This window comes from Hemicordylus capensis, chromosome 5, assembly GCF_027244095.1.
Source record: "Hemicordylus capensis ecotype Gifberg chromosome 5, rHemCap1.1.pri, whole genome shotgun sequence".
In the NCBI taxonomy this organism is placed as follows: Eukaryota; Metazoa; Chordata; class Lepidosauria; order Squamata; family Cordylidae; genus Hemicordylus; species Hemicordylus capensis.
This window is the reverse complement of record NC_069661.1, coordinates 258,549,727-258,562,161: the sequence shown is the minus strand read 5'-3', so window position 1 is coordinate 258,562,161 and position 12,435 is coordinate 258,549,727. Positions and strand designations below refer to the sequence as shown.

The window sequence follows — 12,435 nt, the reverse complement described above, 5'->3', positions numbered from 1 at the left end:
ATCCCCTGCAGCTGCCCATCTGTGCCCCATCCAGGGGGGCCTCTCTGAGGAGAAGCTGTGCTCACCTCCAGTGTCCGGATCATGGAAGTTGGGGTCCAGTCCCTTCTCCAGCAGCCGGCTGACCTTCTCCACATTCAGCGTCTGCACATACTCCATGAACTTCTTCAAATTCGCCTGCAGCCACAAATTCCAGAGGGGAAAACATGCCACATGAAGAGCCTTTTTCTGTGGGTCTGCTTAAATGTGACTTGTTGACTGGAGCTGCCACCAACAAGCCCTTTTGTGCTCATGAGGTTGGCAGTAACAGTAAAAGGCCTCTTCCAGGGGCTCCATCTACACAGATGGAAACATGTGCTCATCATTGTCAGCTGCTCCCCGGGACACTGATGTGCAAATGTTCCTCTTGTTTAGACTGGCCACCAGGAAGAGACCTTCGGACATGATTCCCCCCAGTGTGGATTTCCCACACAAGGAAGGCCTTTCAGCAATGCCCAGAGGCAGCGAGTGATGACTGAAGCAGAACAGCAAGAGGCATCTTTTTCAATACAAACATGCTTCCAGAAGACCCCCATGCAGCCCAGAAATGGGAGGGACCACAGATCCAATCCTGGACATTGGGACACAGCCATTTACATAAACGAGGCTATGATTTATTCATTCTTATTCTTCTGCCCTGCCTCCCCCACCACCCACCTCCTGGGTTCTGTTTCAACAGGAGTGAATGTGGCTGAGGAAGTAGCAGCTTGCCAAAACATGCCAGGGGGACGTCAAAGGAAACCCCTCGAGCGGATCCTCCCCTCCCCTCCCACCCAAGAGCCCCACTGACCGCAGACTGGCCATTCCTCAGCCAGAGCTGCACAGAACCAGAAGGGGTCTCGGGAGGGAAGGGAGAGAGAGCAGCCACCCAAGCGGCCTCCTTTGGCACCCCCTCGCTCATTAGGGCAAGCCACAACTGGGCTGGGGGGAATAATACCAGAGGCCCCCAATGGTTGAATGGCGCCTCCAGCCCTTTGGGGGCCCATTCTGGCCCCCAAAAGGTATAGTGGGGAACACATACTAGTAGGCAATTTCAAAGAACATAAGAACAGCCCTGCTGGATCAGGCCCAAGGAGGCCCATCTAGTCCAGCCTCCTGTTTCACACAGTGGCCCACCAGATGCCTCTGACGAGCCCACAGGCAAGAGCTCAGGGCATGCCCTCTCTCCTGCTGTTGCTCCCCTGCAGCTGGGATTGAGGGGCTTCGTGCCTCTGAGGCTGGAGGTGGCCCACAGCCATCAGACTAGTAGCCATTGAGAGACCTGTCCACCACGAATCTGTCTAAGCCCCTTTTAAAGCCATCCAAGCTGGTGGCCATCACCACATGCCATGTCAAAGAATTCCATAAATTGTGTGATGTATGAAAAAGTCCTTCCTCTTTTCGGTCCTAAATTTACTGACCTTCAGTTTCATGGAGTGACCCCTGGTTCTAGTGTTGTGAGAGAGGGAGAGAAATTTCTCTCTGTCCACTCTCTTCACTCCATGCATAATTTTATACACCTCGATCATGTTTCCCCTTAGTTGCCTCTTTTCCAAGGTAAAGAGCCCCAGCTGCTGTAGTCTAGCCTCATAAGGAAGGTGCTCCAGGCAGCTGATTAATTTGCCCTCTTCTGCATCTTTTCCAGTTCTACAATATCATAAGGAAGGTGCTCCAGGCCCCTGATCATTTTGGTTGCCCTCTTCTGCACCTTTTCCGGTTCTACAATATCCTTCTTAAGATATAGTGACCAAAGCTGTATGCAGTACTCCAGATGTGACCTTTTTGGAACTCCTCACAATCTGTTGTGGATTTCACTACCCTAAATAGTTTAGTGTCATCTGCAAATTTGGCCACTCCGCTGCTAAACCTCAACTTCTATGGCATTTATGGAAAAGTTAAATAGCACTGGTCCCAGTACTGATTCGTGGGAGACCCCACTTTCTACCTCCCTCCATTGTGAAAACTGTCCATTTATTCCTACCCTCTGTTTCCTGTCCTTCAACCAGTTACTGATCCACACATGAACCTCTCCCCTTATTCCATGACTAAGTTTACTCAAGAGCCTTTCGTGGGGAACTTTATCAAAAGCTTTTTGTAAGTCCAGGTGTACTATGTCAACCGCATCCCCTTTATCCACATGCCTGTTGACACTCTCAAAGAACTCCAAAAGGTTAGTGAGGCAAGGCTTCCCAGTCATGCGGGTTCTCCTTGTCCCTACAATCAGGCTCTGTACCAGAGGACTGGAAAGTAGCCAATGTGACTCCGATTTTCAAAAAGGGATGGTGGGGAGGCAGGATCCTGGAAATTACAGGCTGGTCAGCTTAACTTCGGTGCTAGGTAAATTGATGGAAAGCATGCTTAAGGACAAAACTGTTAAACCTATAGAAGAAAAGACCTTGCTGAGGAGAACTTTGAGCTTCAGAAGAGGAAACCTCTCTAAAATGAGGAGTTTGGTAAAAAGAAAACTGAAAGAGTAAATCAAGAGTCACTTCGCTCCAGAATGCAGGGAGTTTATTTAAAACCACAATAATAGAAGCCCAATTAGAATGTATACTAAAAAACTGTCATTGTCACAATCAATGTCCACTTTTGACAATCCCAAGGGAATGCTGATGATTGTGCACATATCTGGAGTAAATCTGGAATTATGGAGTTTCACTCATTCATGCTCATTGTGGCCACTGGTTGATTGTCCCCATTTGGTGGCCTATCTCTCTATCTCAGACACTCAGTAAACATTTCTACGAATTCCTAGGTAAGAGCCGGTCAGTAGCACTCCTTGGCCATCATGGAAGTTCACTGGAGAGAGCACGTGGTCCACCCTCATGAATCAGGCACGCTGTCAGGAGCCTTGTGGTTTTAAGCAATAGCTTCTCCAGGGAGACCACAAGATCTGTCTGTGGGTTTGCTGCAGGGGGGGAAGCATGGCGTGGGCTGTACCGTGTTATTTATATCCCTTGTTTACATTGTGTTGTAGCCAGAACATGGTTCTAAGTGGTGTAATCCCTTCAGCTGCATTTTGAATTTCAAGCACTCGCAGAGACAAGATCAAAACCTTTGAGTGCCGCCTGTTAATCAAGGGGTTTCCGAGGGGAGTCACTCTCAGCCACCTTTCAATTGCCAGCATCCCTTTGCCCCGTTGGCCTTCTGAACGGAACTCACCATTAGGCCTGTTCCCAAGAGAGGACTGGCTGGGTGAGGGGGCTTGGCTCTTTGATTTCGCTCTCCCCGCACTTGGCAATTAGAACGTCTGGCATATGGATACAGTCATGTCAGTGAATCCCAGACGACTGCTGCTGCGGAGGCTTCCTCAGTGGCTGAGCTGAGAAGAGTGTCGTGCAAGAAAGAGCAGGGACTGGGGTGTCAGAGAGGCCTAGTGCCATCCCCAGTCTCCGCCCTGGGACACACTTCTCACCTGTGCCTTGCGGGATCCAGAGGCTGCAAGGGCACCCATTTCTTGCTCTCCCTCCTGCCCCTTTCTAGATGTTGAGCTTCCTTCCCTGGCCATAGCAGTCACCGCTCTTAGCACCCTGAGCTGCATCTCCCTCTCTTTGGACAAACCTTTTGTACCACAATGGTACAAGTGACCACAGCAAATCTGAGCTCAACAAGGGAGGCAGGCAGTGGGCTGATGGCCAGTGATGACTGACTGGAGGAAAGATCTGGACAATCTGGACAGTCACGCCTAAGTCCCTCTGAAGCTGATGGGACCTTCGAGGGTCAGGCTTCCTTGCCTTATATTTCAGTGGTGCTGAGTCACAACCAATCTCGCCCCGGAACCTAAACCTATGAACTAGGATAAGCTGAACAAACACAAAACTGAATGTTTATATTCAATGTCTTAAAATTAACCTATTTGTGTATCGGCTGACTTGGAAATTTCAGCCTTTAAAATGTGAGCAACAGAGATGGTGGGCGGGGAGTTAGGTTTTGGTTTTTGTGTTTGCATTTTTTGAAAACATGCCATCTATTATGCATTTTGAAGAATTTGTTTGTGTGAAATAAAGTCATACTTCCCGATGACCTAAAGGTACCAAATTTTCTATACACAATCCTGCCACTGAAACTAGCTGAACTGAATGCACTATTTTTACACCGGAATTCAGCTGGACCTCATTATCTGAGGGGGTTCCATTCTGCCCTGCATCTGCAGATAACAAAACCACAGATAACAAGACACTGAGAGAATGGGAATTGGGGAGTTAGGATCCTGGAGGGCAAAAAAAAAAAAAGGGGGCAGAGGAAAGCGGGGGGGGCAGAGATAGGAGCAAAATGCAACATACCAGGCTCTCCAGGTCTCCAGCTGTCCAGCAATGCCCCCCCTCCATTTCAGCCAATTCTCTGTGAGTTTTACAAAAGAATCACAAAATGGCTGGATATTGCCTTGGAGGTCATTTCTGGCCACCTAGGAATGGCAGGTGCACCAGTTTTAATCCTTTAAATCCTTTAATCCATTGCCCAGTCATGGCTATGCAAAGCCACAGGTGTCAGGACCACAAGTGACAAGGTCCACATGCATACTTGGGGAAAATCTAAATATATTTTTTGTAGTTTCTTGAGGAAATTCTGAATATCATACTTCCAGATTACCTACAGATTGGTAATCAAATTTTGCATAAACACTCCAGCCTCTTAAAGTAGCTGAATGCACCACTTTTTACATTAGAATATGCTTGGAGACATGTTTAAATAACTGGAGGCAGAAATTCTGAATTAATAATTATATTTTAAGTGCTATTGTTCTCAATGGTTTTCTAACACTCAGTAATCAGATCAATAATTCCAAAACAACATAATGCCCAAGAAAAGCAGATCTTTCTCAGATTCAAATTTACCATATACAGCCACCATACAATAAAATGAATTATCTTGAAATGAATTCCTACAAATGTCAAGCTGTTCTTTTGCTCATAGGACTTTTGCCTGGTCAACAATAGGACTCACCTACTAGTAGAGCATAAAACAAAAGCCCTTTGAAAAGAGAGGTCTCGTGAGCCCCAGAAGATGCAGCCCTTTGATTAACATGAGCATCACAGGACACACGAAAGGAGCCCTCTTTTTGCCCTCTCCAGGACCCATGTGGGGGTCAGGTGGGATGAAGGACTGCTGCTTCCAACTCCCAGAGAGGAGACGAGCCCGACAGACAACCCCTCCAGACCATGGGCCCCAGTACAGGCCATTTCTGATCACCTCTGGGTCCCTAAGAGCAGAGGCTGTGCCCCTGTGTCAGGGTCGACAGTCAGAACCAATGCCCCATGGCAGTGCCAGCCTGAGGTCTCCCTTCCAAGGCACGACTCGGGGGGAGGAGGGGGGTGTTGAGAGGAGACCAGGCCTCCAGTCAGGGCCCAGCCAGCTCCAGGAAGGGGAGGTCACTTGCTGGTCCTCCGGCTGCAGCTAGGCCTTTGCTGGCACAACAGCCGGGAAAGCTCCCTCGAGAGCCCTTCTGCTCCAGCCCACCTTCTGCTCCTGGGCCCAGCCTTGCTGGCGGGTGACGCTGCTTCCTGCCTCGCTCAGCCCACGCACTGACCCAGCACCTCCGCCTGGCACCTCGTGCGGCACGTCTTGCCTGGGCCACAGGCCTTGGCTCTGCCTCCTGCAGCCTGGCCCAAGGCAGCCCAAGGCAGCTCCTGTGTGCCAGAGCAGGAGCCAGCCAGGGGGGACCCTTCCCGTTCCAGACGCCAGCAGCAAACCATCGGGCATGCCCCTGGACCTCCTCCAGCACTGGCCACAAGCCCGGTCACCCGGACTGCGTGAGCCAGGGCACTGGGGCCCATAATGCCCGGGCCAGGGCTGGACCCCCCAAAGGATGCACGGCAGGGCTGGCAGGGCGGGGGCCTCTGCTTGGGCCACCCCAGGGGCCGCAGGTCTCCCCAAGGCAGACTGCCCTGTTGGGAGCTGGGCCATATCGGAGGGCTTTGGGCCCAGCTTGAAATGGGGCCAGGTTTTGCACTTCAGGCTTCTCTCCCTGGAAGCCTCGGGCCATCACTGGTGATGCTTCCCTGTGCACATGCACTCCAGTGCCGTTGCAGTCTGGTTGCACAAGTGGCACAGAGACCGGGTGGACAGTGTCTGTGAGATCACTAGAGTCAGGCAACACAACTCCCTCACCCCCACCCCCACAGCGGCACCATTCAGGGCCTTCCCCCCTCCCTCCCCCAACATCCAACCTTATGAGCTCCCGCCCCGCTGTCGAGGGAAGGCGCCAGCACGGGCGGCTACTTGAAAAGAATCAACCCCCCCAGCAAGGCCTGACCACTGCACGGATGTTTTGCTTTCCTTTCCTTGGCTTGGCGCTCCGGCTGCCAGGCAGCCCCCAACTGCCAGGGCTGAAGTTCCCCACCCTAACACCCCACCGGTAATGCCGTCTCCCTCCAGGACACTTGCGGCTGGCCTGTTTATCTTGCCACTGCCTTTGAACGGGGACGGGCAGGACTATTGTGCCAAGCATAGCATGCAGTTCAGGGCAGAGAGTGACTGGTGGGAGGGGCCCCATGGGGGCAGGGGCAGCTTTGCACCTCTCCGCTGGGGCTGCCAACCCTCCAGGATTGAGCGGGAGCTTCCAAGACTTGGCATCAATCTCCAGGTGGCTCTTGAAAACAAGCCCGGAGATTGTAGTAGGGAAGATATTTGGGGGGATGGAGGACCTCCAAGAATAGCTTCTGTCAGAGTCGGCAAGCCTTTCTCTTCAGACCCACCCCAATCCATAGCCTCTCTTCGTTACAGGTGGCAGCTGCTCTCAGCGGGGACATCCAAGGTGGGTTTAACTTCCTTGTGTCTTGGGTCCAGTGTTTCAAAGGTTGGCGAATCACTACAGAAGAGGACAGGATGCTGCCCACCGCCCCCTCCCCCTGCACTTTATTATTAAGGAGATTGATATACAGCTTTACATCCCAAAGTTCACAAAGCAGTTTACATCACAAAAGGAACCAGATGAGGCCCTGAGAAACCCGTTCCTTCCGTCTAGGAAGGGACAGGAGGGAGTCTCCAGAAGTGGCCACTGGAGGCACTCTGTATCGGGCTGAATAGAGGAGACAGGTGCTCTCCCCCTGCTGAATGCAAGGGAGACGGCCCTTTATAAGGCGCCACCTCTTGGCCTTGCTGAAAGGGGCTAGGCCCCGGCTTCTTCCCAGAGATCCATCACATTCACCCCAAGGCAGCCTACCCTCTCCACCCATAGCAGGGCCCGCAACGTACGCCCAGGTGGCAGGGGCCGCCATTTCAGACTGCTTGCTTCTTCCAATTCTGCAGACTTCTCTTTCACCATACAATCAGAAAAGCTCTTCCACCAGCAATCTGTAGTCTGACAATCTGTGTTCTTGCCCACCAAGCTCCCTTTACTGGGCCGGATCTGGCCAGTTTGGGGTACCACAATATGCTTCCATACTGCCTCACAGGGAATGCTGGGGGGCAACTTCTGGGCAATGCACAGTAGCCTCTGCACCATTGGCTAGAATCTTGGGGTGCCCCTCTTTAGATCTCTTTCACTGGGGGGCCCCCAAATACTGCCATCCAGGTGATCACTGAGGATAGACTAGTCTTCCACACAAATTTTAACATTGGTTAGAGCTGTGCAGTTAACCATGCAGCTCTACCTGATGAATGGTCAGCCTACAGGTGGTGTGGGCTAGAGAGGAGCAATCCGAGCTGCTGGGAAGCAGAGGCAGCTGCACCTCCTTTGGTACCCCACTGGCTTGTTAGAACGAGCCGCTCTTGCACCCCACTGGTTGGACTTTGCATTCATTTGGTTGGATTCTATTGCACATAGTACATCTACACACTAACTACTATTTCTGGCATTGCCTGAGCTCATGGCCTCATTTTGTGTAAAACACCGCCACCACATTTGTTCTCCTTCTTTTCCCTGTACTTGGGATGAATACTAAGTGAAACACAGACATGCACAGCTTTGGCCCACGGAAGCTCCTGCACAAGAAGGCAGCTGCCATCTTGGGTGCGCCATCTTGGAAACAGCTCCATGAACACAGCAGGACTTACTTCCCAGTCAACACGCAGAGGGTGTGTGTTTGTTGATTTTGTTGAAGGCAAACATGTCTACTACTTTGCAACCTGCCAGTAGCTTTGCAAAATGTCGCAAGGATTTTTGAAGAAACATTTCTACTCTAGCCGGAGAACCCAATGTGAAACAGGTGCCAGGCAAGGAAATGGGAGTTGCTTTTCTTCTAGCCCCAGTGCATATGTGCTACTCTGATCCAGAATATGGAAACTGGATCTCCGTAGGCCATTCCTTCCCCCGCACCAACCAAGATCAATTTGGCATGCAGACACCCCTTCACACTAATCAATCTCCTTGCAAGTCAATATGGCTTTGGTGAGCCTGATGCCCCTCCACTCATCTGTCAGCTTTGGGCGTCCAGTCTGTCGGTCAATAAAAGCTGCTCAAGATGGGATGTGAGCCACAATCTGAGCCTTCGATTCTCAGCAGAACACAGAGATGCTGTGTTAAACTAGGAGACCATTCTCTTCTCCCGTAACTGTGAGCCTACTGTAGTTTCAGACGGTATTAAAGGCAGAGAGAGGTAGAGATGCCAGAGAGATGCAGTCTCACCCCAAACTCAAAGACGGTTTTAAAAATGCATGAGGAGCTGAACCAAAAACAACCTCATCACCAATTCAGAGGGCAAACAAGCCCAGGCAGGCTGTGGAATTGCAGGTCTGCTTGCGAGCAGCAGTCTCTGTTTGTTGAAACCGTGTGGGGCAAATCAGTGCAGAGCCACAACACAAGGGCTCATCACTTCTGCAACATCACCCCACTTAGGGTGGGCTGCTGGTAAATGCTTGGCTGGGAGTCTGCACTGGCTTGCAGGCACAACCCAAGAGTCTGACCAAGATGACGCTGAAGTATTTTTGCCCCAAGTAGGAGAGGCAACCAGTGCCTTCACTTATCATTTCAAACATGGAATGAGCCCCTAAAGAACTCAGCCAGCTCAAGACATTGCAGGCTCCATCCATCAGCCACCAAGTTAAGAACAGAAGAATGGCCCTGCTGGATCAGGCCCAAGGCCCATCCAATCTGGCATCCGTTCCCACAGAGGCCCACAGTGGCCTCTGGGAAGCCCACAGGGAGGAGGTGAAGAAATGCCCCTCTTCTGCTGTTGCTCCCCAGAGCCTCTGAAGCTGGAGGTAGCCCACAGCCACCAGACTAGAAGCCATTGATAGACGTGTCCTCCATGGATTTGTCTAAGCTCTTCTTAAAGTCATCCAAGCTGATGGCCATCACCACACCCCGTGGCAGAGAATTCCACAGATGTTGTCAGTCCTGAATTTCCTGGCCTTCCATTTCATGGGATGACCCCTGGTTCCAGTGCTGTGAGAGAGGGAGAACAATTTCTTTCTGTCCCTGGCCCCATCCCAGGGACCGGTTATTTGTAGTCCAAAGCTGGCCACCCTGAGATTCCTACAGCCTGTTTTGGAGACAGCCTCCACCTGGCCTCTGTCCCACCAGGGCCTCTAATAATAATCATGCCCTTTATGCCCAAAGACTTGACCTCAGGTGGGGCATAATGGGCACAAGTTGCATGGACCAAACCAGCAATGCATGCACCTTCAGAACTGAAGTTCCAGAGAGGAAATAGGTGACATGTCTCAGAACATGCATCATTCATGCAAAAGTCAAAGAAGAAGTTGCCACTGACCCAAGCCACAGTCTCTCACGGTGGGGAGCCAAGAGACCAAATTGTTTCAGACATCTACCGATGACAATAAATTAACAGAGGACCAAGAGTGCAGAAAAGACAAGTCCAACAACTGGGTCGCCCATCCCCATTCCATGTACCAAACAACCAGAGACTCCGCAGAATGGCTTCCAACAGCATTGCAGTGATGAATGCCATTGAGCCTGAAGATCACACAGAGGCGCTACAGAACCCAGATTTAGACACAGGCATACCACCACTACAAGGCCATCTCAGACTGAGCTGGGATATCAAGAGCCACACCTTCACCTCTCAAGTACCACCACTGAACAAACTGTTCACCTGTCCAGGTATGCTATTGGTTGTAAACAGCCTGTTTGACCCAATAGGGTTCACAGCCCCAGTCACTATGCAAAGCAAACTCCTGTTGAGAGCCTTAATCATGGAGACACGTGATTGAGACACTCCACCACCTCCTGACAAGAAAAAAGCATGGGAAGTAGGGAAGAGTTCACCACAAACTCTCCACGAGATACAGATATCATACACTGATGCCTCTACTCTGCTGACTCTGGCACAGTGCAAAGACACCTCCACAAGATCCACTGCTGCAGTAACACACCTGAGAGTCATTGGCATGGAGAACAGTGCCCACTTGGGCCCATCTGCAACAAAGTGAAGTTGGCACCACAACCAGAGCATGCCATCCTTAGACCAGAGCTTTCTGGGATAGTGCTGACAACAGAAATCTCAGTCATGCCGAAGACCAAACTCAGCACCCAGTGTGACACCATTGGCTTCTACACAGGCAGAAAAGTTGCCATAGACTAGATGCACAATCAGAGTAGAAGGTTAAGAACATAAGAACAGCCCTGCCGGATCAGGCCCCTCAAGGAGGCCCATCTAGTCCAGCATCCTGTTTCACATAGTGGCCCACCAGATGCCTCTGGGAAGCCCACAGGCAGCAGTTGAGGGCATGCCCTTCCTCCTGCTGTTCCTCCCCTGCAACTGGTACTCAGAGGCATCCTGCCTTGGAGACTGGAGGTGGCTTTTAGTCCTCCGACTAGTAGCCGTTGATAGACCTCTCCTCCATGAAGTGATCCAAACCCTTCTTAAAGCCATCCAGGTTGTTGGCTGTCATCGCATCTTGTGGCAGAGAATTCCACAAGTTGATTATGCCTTGTGTGAAAAAATACTTCCGTTTCTTGGTCCTAGATTTCCTGGCAATCAATTTCGTGGGATGACTCCTGTATACATATACAGCCAACAGAGGAGGCCACATCAGAATGTCCACAGCCAGAGCAATGGCACTATGTCCCAACAAACCACAACTCAGCAAATCAACCAGCCCAGTCTGTGTGGCTGAAAGGATCAAAGTTCTCCTGGATGCAAGACCACATCCAGTCAACCAGAAGAAGCCACCTTGACCTGATGGACCCAGGTGGAAAACAGAGATGAGTCCAAATACTGGCCAACACCTTTTAGAGCTGGTGGAGATTTATTATTTATTTATTTATATTTAACACATTTTTACACTGCCCAAAACGTACGTCTCTGGGCAGTTTACACACCTTTCATCTCTGCAGACCCCAAGCAAGTGTCAAGAGAGCAAGAACCTTTGTCAGGCAAGTTGCTGAGTAATACTGCTTCTGTCTAAGAAGGAAAGTCAGTTACAATGCAATACGTCATAGGAGAGTAGCCAGATAGTTAGAATTAATATTTAGTCTAAGTAGATAGTGGAATTGATCACTTCCAGATGGGGAGTGGGCTGCCCCAACAGCATCACGGGTTTGGTAGGCAGGCAAGTAGCAAGCCAGGTTAATATTGTTAGACTTCCTGCTGGTGTATGTAACTCTAGAAGAATGACTTAGTCTATGTTATTAGATGAACTAGAGGCCATGCTGATCATGTCAGCAGAGAACAGCTGGTGCCGCCTATTTAGAACCAATGAGGCTATTCTTACGGTCTGCCAAAATCGGGCGAAGGGAGCCTGGCCCGATTTTGCCAATCCGTGAGAACCACCGAGCTTGCAGCCGAGCCCCGTTTCTCCTCAGTGGGTCGCCTGCGTAAGTGCCCCTCCCCTAAGCCCAGGTTAGCGGAGTGAGTGCTCCGCTAACCCGGGCTTTCAGATCATGTGTTGCCACACTGCCGCAACTCATAAGGAGACCACCGACCGGGAGGCTAAAAAGCAGCCTCCCGGCTCAGGGGTCTCTCCAGCATGCTCTGCGCACTTCCGCAGGCCGTGCGTTCCCTGATCCCCGCCGGCTCCGTAACGGAGCCAGTGGTCATGTGGGCGGCCGATCTGGCTGCCCAGGGCTGCAGCAGGGATTGTCTGCGGGGAGAGCGGGCTAAGCCTGCTCTCCCCGCAAACCCCGTTATGGCGGGTCTCACCGATCGTGAGACCCTCCTCAATGTACTGGGAATAGCTTGGCAGGGCTCTCTCAGCCCCAGAGCCAATGAACGCAGCACTGCCTCCTCCCTTGCCTTTGCTTTTCGATTTCTCCCTGTCGATCCTACCAGTGGCGGGGAAGACGCCTTCTCTGGGAAAGAGAGAAAGAGAACTTAATCCTCCCCTGAACCCAGCTGGAAACAATGGTCTCTTCACCTAACGGGTTTAATGTCCAAGCAGCATCAATCCGAATGAACTCACCAGCAAACTCTGAGGAAACAGCATCTATGATGTGCGAGTTATAATTTTGCATGTTAGATATTACAAATCATTTAAACTTCTTGGATGTTATTTCGTTTGAGTAACCCTGCATGAAAT

At 51.0% G+C, this 12,435-nt stretch overlaps 1 protein-coding gene across 21 annotated transcripts in view; it reads right to left on the bottom strand.

Moving 5' to 3' along the window:
* Positions 1-12,435, bottom strand: part of SHANK3 (SH3 and multiple ankyrin repeat domains 3) — a 463,679-nt gene that overhangs the window by 289,874 nt on the left and 161,370 nt on the right. For all 21 annotated transcript variants that reach the window (XM_053255561.1, XM_053255566.1, XM_053255564.1 and 18 more), the window contains one exon: positions 66-174. In XM_053255561.1, the coding sequence (XP_053111536.1) occupies positions 66-174 (109 nt within the window). The remainder of the gene's footprint in view (positions 1-65; positions 175-12,435) is intronic.